Genomic DNA, 21982 nt, shown 5'->3' with positions numbered 1-21982 from the left:
GTTGGGGCATGACAGGGGTGAGATTTTGTCATCTAGATGGTCAGTAGCAGAGTAGAGAAGGGTTGAGGTGGAAGACAAGAGAGAGAGCGAAACTAGCAGAGTAGAGAAGGGTTGAGGTGGAAGACAAGAGAGAGAGCGAAACTAGGTGATGATCAGAGAGTGGGAGAGGAGTGTTGGAGAGGTTGCACAAAGTGCATAGATAGGAGAAGACAAGGTGTTGCCATTGGAGTGTGTAGAAGCCTGTATCCATTGCTTCAGGGCCAAGAGATAAGGTTTAGAAGCAGTAGTAGTGTTCACATTAACAGGGATGTTAAAGTTGCAGAATTTCAGAAGAGAGAAAGTAGGGTAGCCAGGTAGAGAAGTAGATGGTGGCAATTCTTAGAGAAACGGGAGACAATAGACGAATACAATGTGCCTCAAAAGAGGAGAATGTCAGAGAGGTGGGTGAAGTACCTGATAGGTGCTGCATGGGGCTAGAAGGGTTCCCACTCCACCTCCCTTCCGTCCACTTGATCTGGGGGAGTGAGTCCAGAGAAGGCCACCATGGAAGAGGGAAGCAGGCGAAGTAGTATCAGAATTATGAAGCCAGGTTTTGGTAATGGCGAGTGGGTTAAAGGAATTTATGATAAAGAGGTCGTGGAGGGAGGTAAGTTTGTTACAAACAGAGTGGGCATTCCAGAGGGCACAAATGAAGGGGAGGATGGTATTGGGAAGGAAAGGAATAAGACTAAGTTCTGTGGGCTGCGGCTGCTGCTTAAGGGTGTAGGGTGTTGGAAACATCGGGCAAAGCCAAATGGAGGACCAAGGTTTGGGGATATGTCACCAGAGGTATGGAAAAGCAGGAGGGTGAGGGAGGTAATGTGAGAGTGTGATTTATATGAAGGGACCTGCCCAAGAGTCCTGGAGCAATAAGGGCTCTTTCACACGGGCGATCCGATCAGATCCGCCTGTCAGTTTTGGAGGCGGATCTGATTGGATCCTCCATGCAGCTCCGCTGACACCCACTGCCATCCGTATCCGATCCTGTCCGTGAAATCCGGACGGATGGAAACCCTATTTTTCCATCCGTTCAGGGATCGGATCGGATGAGAGCGGACAGGCGGTCTACTCTCATACGATCCCCCATAGAGAGCAGCGGGAGCTGTGACATATCCCTCTCCGCACTGCAAGCGGAGACGGAGCTGTCATCCGCCGGCTCAGCGGGGATCAGAGGATCGATCCCCGCTGAGCAGCACGGATCCGCCTACGGTGGCGGACCGTGTGAAAGAGCCCTAATAAGGAGAGGACAGAAGGCAGGGTGATATACACTGCTCAAAAATTAATGGAACACTTTGAAAACTCATCAGATCTCAATGGGGAAAAATATCATGCTGGATATCTAATATGGACTGGGTAATGTATTAGGAACAAAAGGATGCCACATTGTTTATTGTAAGTAGCAATTATCAACCTACAGAGGGCTGAATTCAAAGACCCCCGAAAATCAAAGTGAAAAAATTATGCAGCAAGCTAGTCCATTTTGCTGAAATTTCATTGCAGCAACTCAAAATCGTACTCAATAGTTTGTATGGCCCCCACATGCTTGTATGCATGCCTGACAATGTCGGTACATGCTCCTTTTGGGATGACAGATGGTGTCCTGGGGTATTTCCTCCAAGAGTTGAACCAGGACATCAACCTGGTGCAACCTGGTGGCGTCAGATGGACCAAAACATAATATCCCAGAGGTGTTCTATTGGATTTAGGTTAGGCAAGCATGGGGGCCATTCAATGGTATCAATTCCTTTATCCTTTAGGAACTGGCTGAATTCTCTCGCCACATGAGGCCGGGCATTGTCATACACCAGGAAGAACCTTGGACCCACTGCACAAGCATAGGGTCTGACAATGGGTCCGAAGACTTGATCCCAATACCTAATGGCAGTGAGGGTGCCATTGTCTAGCCTGTGGAGGTCTGTTCGTCCCTCCATGGATATGCCTCCCCAGGCCATCACTGACCCACCACTAAACCGGGCATGCTGAACAATGTTACAGGCAGCATAATGTTCTCCATAGCTTCTCCAGACCCTTTTACGAGTGTCACATGTGCTCAGAGTGAACCTGCTCTCATCTGTGGAAAGCACAGAGCACCAGTGGCGGACCTGCAAATTCTGCTGTTCAGTGGCAAATGCTAATCAAGCTCTATGGTGCTGAACAGTGAGCACAGGGTCCACTAGAGGACATTGGGCCCTCAGGCCACCCTCATGAAGTCTGTTTCTGTTATTTTTGCTGTTTTGTGAACTAGGAACAATTAGAGTAGTTGGCAGCCATGGCTCTGTATATCTTTGCCAACATATCTATATTCTTGATTCTAAGCTTATGCTTTATCAGCTTGTGTGAGTACCTTGATTACAGTCATACTTACAATCACACCTCCCAAGTATGGGGATACCAAACGTTTGAGACGTTTTCACAGCCTTTGTATATTGGGGGGCCAAAAAATACAATAAGCACCCTTGGGCTTTCAAGGAGCATAAATTACATGTAGGATTTCTTGACTACCTATCATATTTCTTGAGTCTGTAAGGAAAGGCCTTCTGTGCACAGGCTAAAACAGGTTCCTTTTCATGCTCACAGGAAATGGGCATTGGCTAATGCATATGCCCATGTGCAAACTTGCAGGCCGACACGAGCCATCACACATTCTCGTGTGCAATGGTGTACACGTGCACTTGTGACAGATGTTGGCACAAACCAGGCTATTTAAACTCAGCCAGTGCTCAGGTTCAGTGCTGCTTTGTCTTTCAGCCTCCTGTGTACCCTGTGTACCCTGTGCCTGTATCCTCATTCCAGTTACTGACCTGCCTCTTCTGACCACTCTCTGAACGCTTTCTGCACCGACCCTGGCCTGTCCTTGACCTTTGCTTCTGTCTGCTCCTTGGCTTCTTTTGTACTGCCTTGGCTACAAACTCAGCTTGTACCCAGACCATGCTGTTGCCTGCTACTCTGTACCCGATCTGTCCTGTCAATGTATAACCTAGCTTGCCTGACTCTGCTTCCTGACACATCCTGCTATGCCTGCTGTTCTTTAATCTGCTACCAGTGCATGCCATTACCTGCCTGCTGTCACCAGTATTAGCCTTCTTCAGTCTGCTATCCTCCAGCTGCCCCCTCCTGTTAGCCTGCTTGTTGGAGCCACCTGACAACTTCTCCTGCCCTGTGGCTAGCAAGACTTACAGGCACTCGTGCCAATCTGCACCTTCTGTCTACACTATCAGGGGCCCCAAGTCAGCGGTGTAAGAGGGGCCTTCCTCATTGTATCAGGCTGTGCTATTAGGAAAGTGACAGAGTCTCTGAAGTACCAGGACAGGAGAAATACCCACAAAATGACAACATTTTGGAAACCAAACACCCAAGGTATTTTCTGAAAGGCATAGCCAAGGTATTTTCTGAAAGGCAGTGTGTTTTTTTAACATAACATTTTGTTGCCACAAGTTTTTTGTAAAATGCAAGAAATAAAAATAAATGTAATTTTTTTACACAAATTTGATGATTATTAAGAGATTTCTAACACAGATCATAATAATATAATAATGGAAGGAAAGCTGCGCACACAGAACAATGAGCTAAAAAGGCTGCTAGTACAAAGTATATCAAACCAAAAAGACAATGTAAAGATGGTACAGCGCCACTAAATAGAATAACTAACTAAAGAAAAGGAGGTGAACCAATGTCCATAAGTCCATATAGAGGAAAAAAGATTCAAATGCTGAAAATGTAGCCACAGATCCAACAAAATTCTTGCAAAGGGAGTTTCTTGGCTGAGATCACACAAAAAAGGATGTACCCTTACCAGACAGTTGGACCCCCTGTTACACAGATCATAGGCATACTCCAAATTATACCCCAAAACACATTCTGCTACGTGGCAATACCACAACTGTTTGGCTGTTTCACGGCCTAGACACATAAGGGGACCCAAAATCCAAGGAGTACCACGACAGTAGAAACACCCAAAAATTACCATATTTTGGGGAGTAAACACCCCAAGGTATTTTTTTAAGAGGCATGGTGAGTCTTTTGAAGGCTCCTTTTTTTGCTGAGAGTTTTTGCAAATTGTGGAAAGTAAGTGCAGCGTCAATTATAGCAGTCCCTGTTCCTATAAGCCAAGCAAGCCTAGCTTACTGGTATGTGGCTGCACCCAGGAATGCCAAGAACAGGAGGCTGGAAAAAGGAAGAACAACCACTCCTGTGATTCCAGGAATGCAGTTGCTCACAGGGGGGATGGCTGGTAGGGTTGAGCGAACACCTAGATGTCCGTGTTCGACGGGTTCGGCCGAACTTTAAAAAAAAGTCCGGGTCCGTGTCCCGGACTTTTACCGAACTTTTCCCGGACACCGAACCCCATTGAAGTCAATGGGGACCCGAACTTTAAGGCACTAAAATGGCTCTAAAACACCAAAGGAAAGGGCTAGAGTGCTGCAAATGGCAGCAAAACGTAATTAAGAGCATGGCAAGTGCTCTGCAAACAAATGTGGATAGGGAAATAACTTAAAACAACAAAAAAAAAACAGAAAAATAAAACAATGTTCTTCTTCATCTCTGAAGGACGAGGCCCATATGGAGTAGGAGGGAGGTTGAGGTGGTGGTGGATGTGGCGGTGACATAGGCGTGCGCACAGGGTGTGCTGGGTGTGCCTGGGCACACCCTAATCACCTAGGGCACATAGCATTGCCAGTGAGGAGATGGGAAAGATCTCCCTGGGACCTGCTCTGCTCTATTTCTCCTTGCCTACAGGTACATGGCCCCGATACATTACTCTCCCTGCTGGCAAACACATGCATGTGTATTTCAACTTTGGGGTGCACACCTTAATGCAATAGGCTGCGCACACCTATGGGCGGTGTAGGTGGAAGCGGCGGTGGAGGAGGACCAGGGCCGGATTAACAGCATCATGGGCTTGGTGCTGAGGATTTTGAAGGGCCTTAAGGGCCGTGCCTTGCCATGCACCCAGAGGAGGAAGGGTGCAGCCATGCATGCCTAATTCAACATGGGATGCTGTCTCTGAAGCCCATAAACACATCCATGCATCGCCAACTGTCCCTCCTTGTCCGGCCTTCACGCTGTGTGGGGAGGTTCTGAGGGTGCTGCCTGGGGAAGCGAGCATAGAAGCCAGACTTCTGTGTTTACAAGTGACAGAAGAGCGGTAACAGTGAATATGGCCAACCCGGGGCCTATATAAAAGGTAGGGGCCTGGAGCTGCAGCTCCAATAGCCCCTACATTAATCTGGCCCTGAGGAGGAGGACGAGGTAGCCAACACTGCTTCTTTTCAAAAATTTTAAATGAGGGTACACCCCAAAAGAGTGAGAAAGAGCAAAAATGGAACAATGGGTGGGTAAGGTCGGTATCCATTGCTATTCTGCATAAGGTACGGAAAAGTCCCGTGGGATCCATGCCTGGTTCATTTTAATGAACGTGAGCTTGTCCACATTGTCTCTGGACAGGCGGCTGCGCTTGTCTGTTATAACGCCCCCAGCCGTGCTAAATACCCGTTCAGATAATACACTGGCTGCAGGGCACGCCAGCACCTCCAAGGCGTAAAGGGCAAGCTCAAGCCATGTGCCCAATTTGGAGACCCAGAAGTTGAAGGGGGCAGACCCGTCATTCACTACATGTAGGCGTGTGCACACATACTGCTCCACCATGTTGGTAAAATGCTGCCTCCTGCTAAGACGTTCCATCTGAGCTGCTGGTGCTGCTGTTTGTTGTGGCGTGCTGACAAAGCTTTTCCACATTTCGGCCATGCTAACCCTGCCTTCTGAGGTGCTGGCGGTGCCCTGGTTGCGTTGGCGACCTCCTCCTCCTCTGCCTTGTGCTTCCACTGTGGCCCCGCTGTCAGATGGGAATGCCAGCAGCATGGCGTCTACCAGCGTGCGCTTGTACTCGCGCATCTTGCGATCGCGCTCCAGTGAGTGAATTAAGGACGGTACGTTGTCCTTGTAACGGGGATCCAGCAGCGTGGCCACCCAGTAATCAGCACAAGTTAGAATGTGGGCAACTCGGCGGTCGTTGTGGAGACACTGCAGCATGTAATCGCTCATGTGTGCCAGGCTGCCCAGAGGCAACGAAAGGCTGTCCTCTGTGGGAGGTGTATCGTCCGTGTCCTCTGTATCCCCCCAGCCACGCACCAGTGATGGCCATGAGCTGGCCTGGGTGCCACCCTGCTGTGAACATGGTTCCATCTCCTCCTCCAGCTCCTCCTCCTCCTCATCCTCCAGAACTGTGCCCCTGCTGGACAATTGCGTCCCTGGCGTTTGCGTGTGCAGGAACCCACCCTCGGAGCCCCTTGCGAATGACTGCCCTGAAAGCCTTGGAAATGTTACCTCTTCATCCTCCTCCTCCTCCTCATCCTGTGCCACATCCTCTTCCATCATCGCCCGAATTGTTTTTTCAAGGAGGCATAGAAGTGGGATAGTTAAGCTGAGAACGGCGTCATTGCCACTGGCCATGTTGGTGGAGTACTCAAAACAGCGCAACAAGGCACACAGGTCTCGCATGGAGGCCCAGTTAAATTAAATAGCGGAATAGAAAATATGATCCAAAAAAAGTGTATGTATATCACACGTACACAACCACACTGGGCCCCAATTACTATTGTTTGTACCCCTAAAAGGCTAGATGAGGAGTAGGGGGAGTATGGAACAGGCAGCACCCTCAAACCTTCAGAAGTATGAGATGAACCCCAACAACTTGGAAAGGTGGATCTCTCTCACACGTACCGACACAGACTATCCCGCAATTCAATTGATCCTCAAAGGTTTTTATTGAATAGCGGAATAGGAAATATGATCAAAAAAAGTGTATGTATCTCGCACGTACACAACCACACTAGGCCCCAATTACTATTGTTTGTACCCCTAAAAGGCTAGATGAGGAGTAGGGGGGGTATGGAACAGGCAGCACCCTCAAACCTTCAGAAGTATGAGATGAACCCCAACAACTTGGAAAGGTGGATCTCTCTCACACGTACCGACACAGACTATCCCCCAATTTAACTGATCCCCAAAGGTTTTTGATTAAATAGCGGAATAGAAAATATGATCCAAAAAAAGTGTATGTATATCACACGTACACAACCACACTAGGCCCCAATTACTATTGTTTGTACCCCTAAAAGGCTAGATGAGGAGTAGGGGGGGTATGGAACAGGCAGCACCCTCAAACCTTCAGAAGTATGAGATGAACCCCAACAACTTGGAAAGGTGGATCTCTCTCACACGTACCGACACAGACTATCCCCCAATTTAACTGATCCCCAAAGGTTTTTGATTAAATAGCGGAATAGAAAATATGATCCCAAAAAAGTGTATGTATATCACACGTACACAACCACACTAGGCCCCAATTACTATTGTTTGTACCCCTAAAAGGCTAGGAGTAGGGGGAGTATGGAACAGGCAGCACCCTCAAACCTTCAGAAGTATGAGATGAACCCCAACAACTTGGAAAGGTGGATCTCTCTCACACGTACCAACACAGACTATCCCCCAATTTAACTGATCCCCAAAGGTTTTTGATTAAATAGCGGAATAGAAAATATGATCCCAAAAAAGTGTATGTATATCACACGTACACAACCACACTAGGCCCCAATTACTATTGTTTGTACCCCTAAAAGGCTAGGAGTAGGGGGAGTATGGAACAGGCAGCACCCTCAAACCTTCAGAAGTATGAGATGAACCCCAACAACTTGGAAAGGTGGATCTCTCTCACACGTACCAACACAGACTATCCCCCAATTTAACTGATCCCCAAAGGTTTTTGATTAAATAGCGGAATAGAAAATATGATCCCAAAAAAGTGTATGTATATCACACGTACACAACCACACTAGGCCCCAATTACTATTGTTTGTACCCCTAAAAGGCTAGGAGTAGGGGGAGTATGGAACAGGCAGCACCCTCAAACCTTCAGAAGTATGAGATGAACCCCAACAACTTGGAAAGGTGGATCTCTCTCACACGTACCAACACAGACTATCCCCCAATTTAACTGATCCCCAAAGGTTTTTGATTAAATAGCGGAATAGAAAATATGATCCCAAAAAAGTGTATGTATATCACACGTACACAACCACACTAGGCCCCAATTACTATTGTTTGTACCCCTAAAAGGCTAGGAGTAGGGGGAGTATGGAACAGGCAGCACCCTCAAACCTTCAGAAGTATGAGATGAACCCCAACAACTTGGAAAGGTGGATCTCTCTCACACGTACCAACACAGACTATCCCCCAATTTAACTGATCCCCAAAGGTTTTTGATTAAATAGCGGAATAGAAAATATGATCCCAAAAAAGTGTATGTATATCACACGTACACAACCACACTAGGCCCCAATTACTATTGTTTGTACCCCTAAAAGGCTAGATGAGGAGTAGGGGGAGTATGGAACAGGCAGCACCCTCAAACCTTCAGAAGTATGAGATTGTGTTCACTGTACCCCACAAAGATTGAGTTCACTGCACCCCACAATGATTGTGTTCACTGCACCCCACAAAGATTGTGTTCACTGCACCTCACAAAGATTGTGTTCACTGTACCCCCCAAAGATTGTGTTCACTGCACCCCACAAAGATTCTGTTCACTGTACCCCACAAAGATTGTGTTCACTGCACCCCAAAAAGATTGTGTTCACTGCACCCCAAAAAGGATGTTGTTCACTGCACCCCAAAAAGGATGTTGTTCACTCCACCCCAAAAAGATTGTGTTCACTGCACCCCACAAAGATTGTGTTCACTGCACCCCAAAAAGATTGTGTTCACTGCACCCCAAAAATGATTTTGTTCACTGCACCCCAAAAAGGATTTTGTTCACTGCACCCCAAAAAGGATGTTGTTCACTCCACCCCAAAAAGATTGTGTTCACTGCACCCCAAAAAGATTGTGTTCACTGCACCCCACAAAGGATTTTGTTCACTGCACCCCAAAAAGATTGTGTTCACTGCACCCCAAAAAGGATGTTGTTCACTGCACCCCAAAAAGGATTTTGTTCACTGCACCCCAAAAAGATTGTGTTCACTGCACCCCACAAAGGATTTTGTTCACTGCACCCCACAAAGATTGTGTTCACTGCACACCAAAAAGGATTGTGTTCACTGCACCCCAAAAAGATTTTGTTCACTGCACCCCAAAAAGATTGTGTTCACTGCAGCCCAAAAAGATTGTGTTCACTGCAGCCCAAAAAGATTGTGTTCACTGCAGCCCAAAAAGATTGTGTTCACTGCAGCCCAAAAAGATTGTGTTCACTGCAGCCCAAAAAGATTGTGTTCACTGCAGCTCACACACAGAAAAATGGATGTGGATCACTGACACCTGCCTATCTCCAATCCCACACCACACAGCAATATCGATTGTAGTTTGTAGAACACAGTTTCCCTAAAATTCAGCAGACTCTGTCCCTAACAGGATTGAGAAGAGATCGTAGATCAGGATTGAGTGCAGACCCCACCCCCCACACAGCAATATCGATTGTAGTTTGTAGAAGACACTGACCCTATAATTCAGCAGACTCTATCCCTAAAATGCCTACAACTCGCCCTGCCTAAACACTCCGACCTGTCCCTCAATTCTATCCGGACACAAATGGTTTTTTCCTGCCTATCTTTCCCTAATCAGCAGCCAGCACGTTGATGTGTGCTCTGTCCCTGAATCTAAGCAGCATAATGACGCCGCTGCGGCTGCCTCGAACTTATAAAGACTTGGTCACATGCTTCAGACGGCCAATCACAGCTACTGAGACATTTGCAGGCATGGCTGGGATGGCTTAAGGCACACCAGTTAAACGATTGTTGATTGGCTGTTGAAAGCCCGCCATGAAAAGAGCGCCAAAGCATGCAAAACCCGGAAATAAAACGACCGAACACGGATTTTTACCCGAACATACAGTAAAGTGTCCGTGTCCGTGTTCGGGTACAAAAAATCCAATTATTCGGTACGAACACGAATAATACAGTCCGTGTTCGCTCAACACTAATGGCTGGGACTGGTGTCTCACAGAAACGTCATCAGTCGGACATGCAGATTGGTCATTTCAGGCAGTGTTCGCAAACAGGCAAAAAATCATTCCAAGCACCAGGCAGCAACGTGGTCAATAAACAGACCAGGGTGAGTACAGACTCTGTGCCCTGGTCTGTGATCTTGTGAATTGTCCCTGCATCCTGTTCTGTGATCCGCTATACCAGAGGGACACAGCAGTCACAGATCGTACTGCTGCTGCATATAGGTCACCTAAACCAAAAAAAACAAAGTTTGCAAATACTTCCTTGTACTCAAAGCACTTGCTCACCTCCTCTCTATAGCTTTGCCTGATTGGATAATCATTAGGATAGTTGGCTTTATTGGCCAATCAGGACACATGAGAGGTGGTGTCAACTATAACTAAGAAGTCTGTATTTTCATATTGGAGTACCCAGGGTTTAGTGGACACTATTTGCAGACATCTGGAGTAATTGCTTCACAGTGGCAAATTACAATGCTTAACTTCACTATAGGTTTACTTTGTTTTTCTAAGATGTCTACATTTGCCAAAGAGTATTTTGATAACCTATTTGTATGCTTTGCTGGTACATTCATGTACTGTAGTAGAAGTAATGTGGAAGTTCTACTGTAGTAGAAGAAATTGTTTTGTTCAATTTTGGGAGAAGATTTTTATATACTTTTTCCAGAATCACATACACATTTTTTTTCCCATGGCTTCTTTGTACTTGGTGTTAGTTTACACCTTTCCATGTTCTCATTACACACAAGGTTTGTAGGTAAAAAATGCGCTGTTTTGTTTTGTAGGCTATCAATTCACAAAATATGGCTGTCGAAGGAAATCTGACCACAAAATGGTGAATAAGATGATGTGTGAATTTATCCCGAAACTAAAACCTATTCGCAGAACATGTAATCTTCAAGAGTGTTCACAACCCATGTAAGTCTTTTTCTGAACTTAATTTCACATTCCTTCCGATCAGCATCCTTTAAATATTTAACTGTATATTTATTTTGTTGTTTGTATTAGATTCAGATTTTGAATCATATTGTTGAAGCAAAAGTCTAGTTTACGGAAACCCATATATCCTAATCATACAGAACAGGAAACAGGATTGATTTTTAGACTATGGGTTATATGCTGCTACTTTCACATAATGCCTACATTCCTTACTGGGCACAGGTAAAATCTTTTTTGGGACCACCCTCCAGTGTATCCTTATATAACCACGCACACTCCATAGGCCTCCAGTTGCTAGTGTCCTTAGGTGATGGACTCCTCCTCATGTTGGAGAATTTTTTTTCCTTTTATTTTTTTGACTGACACTTTTTCAAGATGTGACTGAAAATGTTTGATTGGAGCATGGAATCTTGAGTTCAGCACTCACCTTGACACACAGGGCAATGAGTGAGCTACCAGCAGGATGCCATACAGGTCCAGTGCCATGGTCCATTCTTATGGCACCCAGACCCTGAAGTCACCTTCCAGGGGTATGCTCACTGTGACTGTAAAACCTGCCCTATATGGGACTAGCACCATGGACAAAATGGAAAGGATTTCCCTATACCTTTTGCATACCATTTCCTGGCTATACAAATCTTGTTGGATCATTACTTGGATCTGTAGTGCACAGTAAATTATATCCTTTTATCCTACAAGATGCACTGCTAGCTATTTCTGTTTTGCTTAATTCAGCCTCATAGATAACAGTATTATAGCATTTAACTATTTAATTTTGGTGGCCTTTTCTTCCGCCTCACTCTGCCTAGTGACGTAGTGCTTATAAGACTCCTAACTGCACATTTCCAGCCATCATCAACCACTAATGTACTTCCTCACATTTTCCCTCTCTTTCCCCTGCTACTGTATATTTTAATTAAAATCTGAATTGCCTGGTTCACTTACATATGCAGAAGGCAATGGGGGCTCTGACATCCTAATAGAGGCTGCTGAAAATTTTTCACTGCCAAAATGTTGTTAAGTTAATTCTTCAGCTTAAGGTAGTTCTACACAGAACCCACATATTCTAGTAGACACCAAAATTAAGGTCATTCCTACATTCTTTGCCTATTTTTGATCAAGCAGATTGGGCTTTATATGATTGTTAGAAAATAGGGGATAAATGAACAAATATTAATATTGCCACTGTAATAGTGAGAGTCCCGGTCTATGGGAATTTTTTTTTTTAAATGGACACCAGACTCTTAGTTTGTATTAGATGTTCCATCAGGAGATTTGTGAGCAGAGAAAATGTTTTAAGTCTTCTCTGGATTTGACAAGTCTGAATTGGGGCTGAAAACCTAAAGACGCTGAAGACCATTTGGTGGGATGGAGTCTTACGTCTTGCGTTCAGGTTTTCCAGAAATTCTGCAGGTTGTGTGTTTGTCCAGGCAGATCTGAGCATAGTTTAGAGGAGAGGGAAGGTAGAGTGGGAGCAGCTTGCTGCTGTTTGAAGACAGATCCCTTTAGGAAAACTGTCTGCCCTGTTGAGGGCTGCAGCCCGTGTAAGGGGAATTCTCTGCCCAGGGACTGGAAAAGGCTGGCCAGTTATGAGAGTCTGTGAAACTGAGGAAGCCAGTGAGTCCAGGGGTCTGGAGGGAATCCATAAGTCTGTTGGGTGCACACAGAGGTACACCTGACAGTCAGGTAGCTCGGTATGTTTTTAATTTATGTTTCCTAAATGAAGTTGAAACCCCTACATGGGAATCCTAGATAGACTTTTGCTTCATTTTCCCTAATAAAAGTGGGCTAACAGGCCCTTAAGGATAATGCCTGTATGACATGACATGACAAGAGGCATGGAGGAGCTTAGCTATGAGAAAAGATTAGAGGAACTGAATTTATTCTCTCTTGAGAAGAGGAGATTAAGAGGGGATATGATCAACATGTATAAATACATAAGGGGTCCATATAGTGAACTTGGTGTTGAGTTGTTCACTTTAAGGTCAACACAGAGGACAAGGGGGCACTCTTTACGTCTAGAGGAAAACAGATTTTGTTTCCAAATACGGAAAGGTTTCTTCACCGTAAGAGCTGTGAAAATGTGGAATATACTCCCTCCAGAAGTGGTTCTGGCTAGCTCATCAGATTGCTTTAACCACCTCAATACTGGGCACTTAAACCCCCTTCCTTCCCAGACCAATTTTCAGCTTTCGGTGCTCTCGCACTTTGAATCACAATTACTCAGTCATGCTACACTGTACCCAAATTAAATTTTTATTGTTTTGTTCACACAAATAGAGCTTTCTTTTGGTGGTATTTATTCACTGCTGGATTTTTTATTTTTTTGTGATAAAAATGAAAAAAATTGCGGAAAAAAAAAAAAAACAATATTTTCTATTGCCTGTTTTAAAAGAAATCCAATAAAATCAAATTGTGTCATAAATTTAGGCCAGAATGCATTCTGCTACATGTTTCTGGTAAAAAAAAATTCCTGATAAGTGTATGAAAATAGGTTTGTGGGAAAGTTATAGAGCCCACAAGCTAGGCTACATATCATTGAAAATTGATCCGTCCTGAATGTACTGACTACCTATCTCAGTTCTTCAGGCCCTAAAATGTCATGAGAGTACAAATACCCCCCAAATTACCCCTTTTTTTTAAAGAGGACAGTCCAAGGTATTTAGTAAGAGGCATAGTGAGTTTTTTGAAGTTGCAATTTTTTGGCCACAATAGTTTTGGTAATGAAGATTTTTTTATTTATTTATTTTTTCACAAAATTGTTATATTAACAAGGTATTTCTCACACATGGCATACATAAACTCACAATTACACCCCAAAATATATTCTTCTACTCCTCCCGAGTATGGCGATACCACATGTGTGAGAAAGCCATAAATTATACATTTCATTTCCTGAGAACCTATCACATTTGTGAAGGCCCCCTTGGAAAGAAATCACCCAATGTATATTCTATGAGGCATAATAAGTCTTTTGAAGATGTCATTTTTTTCCACAAGTTTTTGGAAAATGTGGAAAAAAATAAAAACTTATTTTTTTTTACACAAAGTTGTCAATTTATAAGATATTTCTAATACATAGCATGTACATAACAAAAATTTTACCCCAAAATGCATTCTGCTACTCGTCCTAAATATGGCGATACCACATGTGTGAGACTTTTCCACAGCCTGGCCACATACAGAGGCCCAACATCCAAGTAGCACCGGCAGGCACTCTAAAGGCATAAATTACACATTTCATTTCCTGAGTACCTATCACATTTTTGAAGGCCCTGGAGCACCAGGACAATAGAATTACCCACAAAATGACCCCATTTTGGAAAGAAAACACCCCAATGTATATTCTATGAGGCATAATGAGTCTTTTGAGCATGTCATTTTTTCCCACAATTTTTTGGAAAATGTGGAAAGAAAATGAAAACCTATTTTTTTTACACAAAGTTGTCAATTACTAAAATGCTTCTCATACGTAGCATGTACATACCAAGAAAGACACCCTAAAATACATTCTGCTACTCCTCCGGAATATTACAATACCACATGTGTGAGACTTTTTCACAGTCTGGCCACATACAGTACAGAGGCCCAACATCCAAGTAGCACCTTCAGGCTTCTAACACATAACATGTACATATCAAGAATTACACCCCAGGGGGGCGTGGCTTGATGGCGGGCCAAGCAGCACACTAAAATCTGAGCTCCTCACTTCCTCTTCCCATCCTGCATGATATCCTGCACCGATTGCCTTGGCACTTACCTTGATCAACTCCTCCGGACCCCGGAATCACCCTGCTGCCCGACTATGGTCAAGATTGGCCCCCATAAAGCCGCGCCATCGGCCGGAACAATGGACCGGTTCCTCAGCCAAAATGGCGCCAGTGACCTCCGCTCCTCCTCCTTCCAGTGAACTTAAGGCGCTGTGCGCCAAAATTGATGATCTAAAAAACAGGTGCCTCCGCAATCCGCAATAACCTGCGCTTTGTGGGGTTCCCTGAGTGCTCCGAGGGGTCCACACCTGAGAATTTTTTGTTATCCTGGCTGCAAACTACTCTGGGCCCAGATGTCCTCCCTAATTCATTTGCTATTGAGAGGGCACACCGTACTCCTCCTCGCCCTCCTCCAGCAGGTGCACCCCCACGCTCCATCATTGCTTGCATCCTTAACTTCCAAGACAAAGTGGCTATACTGCAGGCGACCTGCCTGAAAGGTGCACTACAATTTAATGGTCAGACCATCTTCCCTGACTTCTCGGCGGATGTCCAGAAGCAGAGGGCCTCATTTGCATCAGTCTAAGCCAGACTTCGCGATCAAGAGATCCCCTACTCCATGTTGTTTCCGGCCAAGCTTAAGGTTATTCATGCCCACAAACCCATATTCTACAATACACCTGGAGAAGCATTAACCTGGCTGTATGACACCTTTGGTGGTTCTCAACGACCTAGGCATTGCTGATTGCGATATCTTCCTTCTGCATTTCTGGAATCTAGGTGCACATTGATTTCCCAGTTTCACAAGGTGCCTCAGTGGGCCCATCCGGAGGTCCATTCTTGTTAAAGGTACTCCCTGCCCTGTCTGTCCTCCTCCTGAGATTGGACACACACTTCCTGCACGGGCACCAGTGTCTTCCATCCTACTTGCTGCTATGTAGCCCCCTACTATTTCCTGGGGGCCTCTGTTGACTTTCCATGCCGGCATGACTGTTTTATTATACCTACAGAGGAATGCTGAAGATGTGTGTGTATTTATTTTTCCCCTTTTCCCCCGTTTTGTGGCAGGATTTTCTTCTTGTCCTGCTCTCCCCATTTTTTTTTTTTTTGCCCTTCTCCCGGGTTGATGTTCGCATCATAAGGATAATGACTGCTGGTTGATTATTTGGGATCCTAGGCTCTCTATGGTTGGGATGGAAGAGCGAGGTGGGGAGGTTGGGTTTGTTGCTGTTTTTGATCTGCCCTGTTTGGGTTTATTTGCTCCCTTTTGTTTGCTGGTGCTCCCCTTGTGTCGCCCCCATTGTGCAATTGCTTCTGCTCCCCCTCTGTAGTGTCTGCGCTTAGCGGCTGGCGGACACATCTTTTCATACAAAGGTCAATGTCAATATGTCTACTCCTTTGAAAGTTATCTCTTGGAATGTCAGTGGTTTAAACTCTCCTCACAAACGGTCCCTGGTCTTCTCCTTCCTCAAACAAAATAAACCTCATTGTATGTCTCCAAGAAACCCATCTTATGGCCCCTAAACATTTAGTCCTGAAAAGAGCATGGATTGGCCGTTCCTATCATGCCTTTCATACTTCCTACTCTAGGGGAGTCTCTGTCCTTGTTGCTAGGTCCCTCCCAGCGGAGGCGCTTCGCATAAAGTGGGACCCAGAGGGCAGATTTGTTCTGTTATCCCTACAGAAAAGGGGATTCACTCCAGAAATAAAGAGATTATTCTCCCAATCTACAAGACTCTGGTCCGGCCACATCTGGAGTATGCTGTCCAGTTCTGGGCACCGGTCCTCAGGAAGGATGTGCTGGAACTGGAGAAAGTCCAGAGAAGGGCAACAAAAATAATTAGGGGAATGGAGGACATCAGCTATGAGGAAAGACTGCAAGCACTGAACTTATTCTCTCTGGAGAAGAGACGATTGAGGGGGGATATGATATCAATGTACAAATATTGTACTGGCAACCCTAGCATATGGAAAAACCTATTCAGAGAAAGGAAATACAATAAGACACGTGGCCACTCACTAAAACTAGAGGAAAGGCGGTTTAACCTTAAAATACGCAGGGGGTTCTTCACTGTAAGCAGTAAGGATGTGAAATTCTCTTCCGCAAACAGTAGTATCAGTGGGGAGCATTGATAGTTTCAAAAAACTATTAGATGGGCACCTTAAAGACCACAACATACAGGGGTATGCAATGTGCGGTTAACAGTAGACACACACACACATCATAGGTTGAACTGGATGGACTGATGTCTTTTTTCAACCTCACTAACTATGTAACTATGTAACAGATTGGCCGTACTGTCTTTAATTTAATTAACCTATATATCCCTCCTCCGTTTTCAGCTGAAATTCTTAACAAAGTTACTTCTTATATTCTGGATTCCCCATTGGGTCACGTCCTTTATGTGGGGGACTTTAAAGCGGTAGTATCCCGCTTTTTGACACTTTTACCTACAGGTAAGCCTATAATAAGGCTTACCTGTAGGTACAAATAATATCTCCTAAACCAGCATGGTTTAGGAGATATTTACAGTGCATGCAGCCGCTCGCGCGAGCGGCGCATGCGCTCTGAAGGTCCGGGGGGACCTTCAATCTATTTGCCGGGAGCTTGCCGGAAAATCACTCCAGCGTGCACCACTCCAGCCAATCACCGCGCCGGAGCCGCCAAACCCGGAAGAGACGGGGAGGGATCCTGGCAGCGCCCGCAGCGATGTCCGGGGGTCCGTGTCGGGGCTTCGTCCTAAGGTAAGTTACACATAATGGGCTAGTATGCGATGCATACTAGCTCATTATGCCTTTGTCTTGCAGGTTTTTTTTTTTTTTTGTTCTTTGGGTTTACAACCGCTTTAATGCAGTGGTTGACTCTACCATGGACTGCTTGCAGGGTAAAGGGACTTCTGGACTGGATTCAAGTATATGGTTTGGTGGACGTGTGGCGCTGGAAACACCCTGACACTAGACAATATATGTGTCACTCTGATTCTTTTAAAATTATGTCTCGTATTGATATGGTTTTTGCTCCCCCTCACACACTTCCGCTCGTCACTGGGGCATCCATCCTTCCCCGCAGGATTTCGGATCATGCCCCACTGATGGTGGAACTCTCTATTCTTCCAGCTTCCGGCCCTCCACTGTGGCGACTCAATGCTCATTGGTTGACTGACACTACGGTTCTGGGTGCTTGCACTAAGGGTGTCTCGGAGTATTGGGAAACAAACTTGCTTACGGCAGACTCAAGCCCTCTGCCTGAGATATCTTTATGTCTATTACGGGCATCCTCCGTAAGAATAATAAACTTTGCATTGGAGCTTGAGACCTTGGTGCAGGCTGAGGGAGCTTATACTGCTCAACCTTCTCTATGAACTCCGCCTACTGCACCTCACCGAGAAAGTATGCTGTATACATCCCAAAAACTGTTTGAACATGGTAGCAAGGCGGGACGGCTGCTGGCCTATTTGGCTCGCCCGGAGTTCTCTCCCACCTCTATCTGGAGGATTTGTGTTTCTACGGCGGAGATGGTAGACACTCCTCCGGCCATTCTGGATGCATTTGTCTCCTTCTTTACTGACCTTTATACCTCCACTGCCCACTATGACGACGCCTCCTTATCTCTCTATCTCACTGACGTTACTCTCCCTTCTTTGACGGCTCAGGATAACGAAGACCTTGAAGCCCCACTCAGGATAGAGGAGATAGAGTTTGCAATTGTACAGATGCCCAAACACAAAACTCCTGGACCTGACGGGTTCCCCCCTGAATGGTGTCATTCGTTTAAACACCTTCTTAGCCCCCACCTCCTGCGCACCTTTGACGCCACTCTAGCAGCTGGAGTGCTTCCCCCATCGATGCGAGAGGCCTTAATAATTCTCCTCCTTAAACCCCGTAAGGATCCCCTGAACTGCGATTCCTATAGGCCCATTTCATTGATCAATGTAGATGTGAAAATACTTGCTAAAGGGCTGGCCAACCGCTTGAATAAGATCATCCCTTCTTTGGTGCAGGACGACCAGGGAGGTTTTATCCCGGGCCATTCTACTCGTATGAATATCCGCAGGTTGCTCCACAACTTACAATACCCACATTCTAAAACTCGACTCGAGTTATGGTTTCCTTAGATACCTGTAAAGCGTTTGACAGTATAGAATGGCCCTACCTATTTATGGTTTTGCAGAAATACGGGTTCAGTCCCCGCGTGATTGCCTGGATTAAGCTTCTCTATACTGATCCTGTCGCCAGAGTCAGAGTGAATGCTAGCATAGTGTTCTGCTACTTTCACACCTATATATGTGTATGTGTATATATATATACATATAAGTGTGTGTGTATATATACCCCTACACAGAAGTTCTGATGTTATGCCTGCCGCCAATAACCCCCAAAAAATGCCCAAAAAAACGCTTGCTACAAAACCGGCAAGGTGTGAAAATAGCGGAGCCATATCCCTGTTCTATATTAATTCTAATACAAACAAACTTTTTTTTTTTCTGGTTCTGGACATGCTACAGAGCTGAAACTTCACAGGTACACCTTTTAGACCCCCCAGACACTAAATCCAAAGAAATCTCATTTTTTTTTTTCAATAATTTTTTTCAATAATTGGCTCTCTATCAAAAATGACAATTTTTAAGAACTTTTTTTTGTGTGATTAATAGTCCCTGAGGCATGACCCAGAACCCTAGGCACTTTTTAGGGGCATTTATTGGGTTTTAGGGCTTCAAAATGGTGTGTTTTGATTACTGAAGTTCGGGTCCCATTGATTTCAATGGGGTTCTAAAATCTGGGCCGAACTTTCGGGAAATTCGGGTGTTCTGGTCAAACCAAACTTTTCAAAAGTTTGATCATCCCTAATAGTCATGGCCAGTTCAGGTGGCAGGCAGAGGCATGGCTAGTTTAGGTGGCAGGTAGAGGCATGGTCAGTTAAAGTGGCAGGCAGAGGCATGGCCAGTTCAAGTGGCAGCCAGAGTCATGGCTAGTTCAGGTGGCAGCAGGCAGCACTATAAGGCTTGGGGGCCTTGGTCAGGTAAGACCTGAGGACAGGGGTAGAGGCTTCTCCCACCCAAATCTCTTTTAAGCCTCCGAGTCTCCAGACCTTAATCCGAGAAAACAAAAACCCGGAAAAAAAAAGTTTTCTCCACTCAGAAATTCTATTCTGGAGCCCCTCACCTATGTGGGACCCCTGTGTTGAATAGTACAGTGGCAGGGCAAACAATCAGTTCCAGGAGGCAGGCAAAAAGCATGGTCATTCAACAGGCCGAGATCAATTCACGTGTTAGGCAGAAACATGATTGGCAGAGGTATACTCGATAAACAGTCCGGGTCATAAACAGAAAAAGCAGAAACTGGAAAAATATCTTCACATCATAGTCGATAAACAGTCCGGGTCATACACAGAAATAGCAGATAGTGGAAACTGGGAAAATGTCTTAACTACTAATAGTGTATTTAAGTGTGATAAACCCGATAGCACCCTACAATACAGAGGCCTGGCTGGGAGGGACATTGGGGACAGTAGTATCGGGTATTCCTCTACTTGAAAATACATGACATTTTTTGGGGGGTTTGTGGCCTGTGTGGGTAGGAGGGAGGATATCCGGGAAGTGCCTTTCATGAAGTCTGGCTAATGCATCAGAGCGAATTTGTTCAGGGGGGTGGCCATGGGGATAGAGAAGGGCTGTGATAACGTCCTCTTGAAAATTTAGATAGGTTAGGGAACCTTGGGTTCACTTGGAAAAAATTACATAAGAATTGAACAGGGCTAGCTGAATTATATAAATGGCGACTTTTTTATACCAGAACAGTGATCTCCTGGTGGCCAAGTAGGGCTGCATCAGCTGGTCGCTCATATCCATCCCCCCATGAATAGGTTATATTCATGAATGCTTTTTGGCTTCTGGATGGGACCTCATCTTGTCTGAAGTTCAACCAGGGTGTCGTCGTGTATTGTGGAAAGGATGTAGACGTCCCTTTTTTTATTTAAAATTTTTAAGCATAACAAAATATAAAACATATATAAGCAGCTACAGCGAACCATCAGAAACACAAGCATATTGGGAAGAAAGGGGGTAAAGGGCACGCCCATGGTGGGCAGGGGTGTGAGGGAAGGGATGAAGGAGTGGCCAGAACACAATGACCTAGTTGTGGGGGGGGAGCAGGGGACATATTGGTCGCATGGATAAGGGGATCTCGTACGCGAAATGTGAAATTGTCCGGGGGCGAGTCCTTTGATATGTAATTGAGGAAAGAGTTCCATTTGACGTGGAAGGACTGGGCAGCCGAGGGGGCTGTAAAGTCTGTGTTAAGGCGGTCAATAGATAGGAGTGTGGTTAGCTCTGATGTTATCCTACAGATAGGGGGTGGTGTAGAGGAGAACCAATGCTTCAAGATCACTCATCTGGCAACTAGTAGGCTGGTAAGGATCCATAGACGATGAGGGACGGCCGAGGTGCTCAACCATTTCTGTAAGCGTTTGTCCCAGTAGCCGAACAAGAGTAGTAGAGGGTCTTTTGAAACGGATAAATTGGTGACATCTGTGATGAAGGCTAGGACTTGATCCCAGAATAGCGAAATTAACTTACATTCCCAAAACTTGTGGGAGAGAGAGGGCCTCTCGGCAGAGCAAAGGGGACACTTATGGGCGTCCGGGATTGTCTTGTCAGAGAGGAAATAGATGTGGGCTCTGTGAAAGATCTTGAGCTGGGTTTCCTTCCAGGTAGAGTTAGGGGTAAGTCCGAGGGTGGTCCGGAGACCGCTGATCATATGAGGCAAGGCGTCTTCTCCAGGGAAATCTTTCAGCCAGTTCGAGGCAGAAGACGTGAAGGAGGTAGGTGGACACGACTTTAATAGAGGTTTATAAATATCCAAAATGGTGAATTTGCCAGAGTCCATGAGGTTGTCGATGAGTGATAGCCGGAATCTGTTCTCAGCCGTGCCCGAGATAGTAGTAAGAAAATGGAGACATTGGTTCAGGTTAAAAGAGTCTGATGACCGCAGGTTGTATTTAGCCACAAGTTCAGATTTAGGGAGCAGTGCCCCAGTTTGGGGGTTGCATATTTGAGCAAAGGTTTACAATCCTTTCATGTCCCATACCTTGTCTACTGCATGATCTATACCCGGGGGGAAGGCAGGGTTGCCCCTGATCGGGAGATACTTGGAAAAATAAAGAGGCAATTTCAAAAGCTTACGTACTTCCCTCCATGCGATAACCGTGTCCCTAAGGAGCAGGTTATGGCGGAGATCAGGTTGCATTTGGGCCCATCTGACGTGCAGGAGAGCCGACAAAGAGTAGGGACTGGACATC

The 21982-nt window shown here is 45.5% G+C and overlaps 1 protein-coding gene across 1 annotated transcript in view; it reads left to right on the top strand.

Moving 5' to 3' along the window:
• LOC309554127 (A disintegrin and metalloproteinase with thrombospondin motifs 2-like) overlaps positions 1-21982 on the top strand; it is a gene marked incomplete at its 5' end in the record, with an annotated part of 1497034 nt that overhangs the window by 1042456 nt on the left and 432596 nt on the right. Inside the window, one exon of the mRNA XM_082255680.1 lies at positions 10822-10954. Coding sequence (XP_082111806.1) covers positions 10822-10954 — 133 coding nt within the window. The remainder of the gene's footprint in view (positions 1-10821; positions 10955-21982) is intronic.

This window comes from Pelophylax lessonae (genome assembly GCF_965119305.1).
Source record: "Pelophylax lessonae genome assembly, chromosome: 4".
Lineage (NCBI taxonomy): Eukaryota > Metazoa > Chordata > Amphibia > Anura > Ranidae > Pelophylax > Pelophylax lessonae.
The sequence above is the reverse complement of the archived record's forward strand: the minus strand, read 5'-3'. Positions and strand labels throughout refer to the sequence as shown.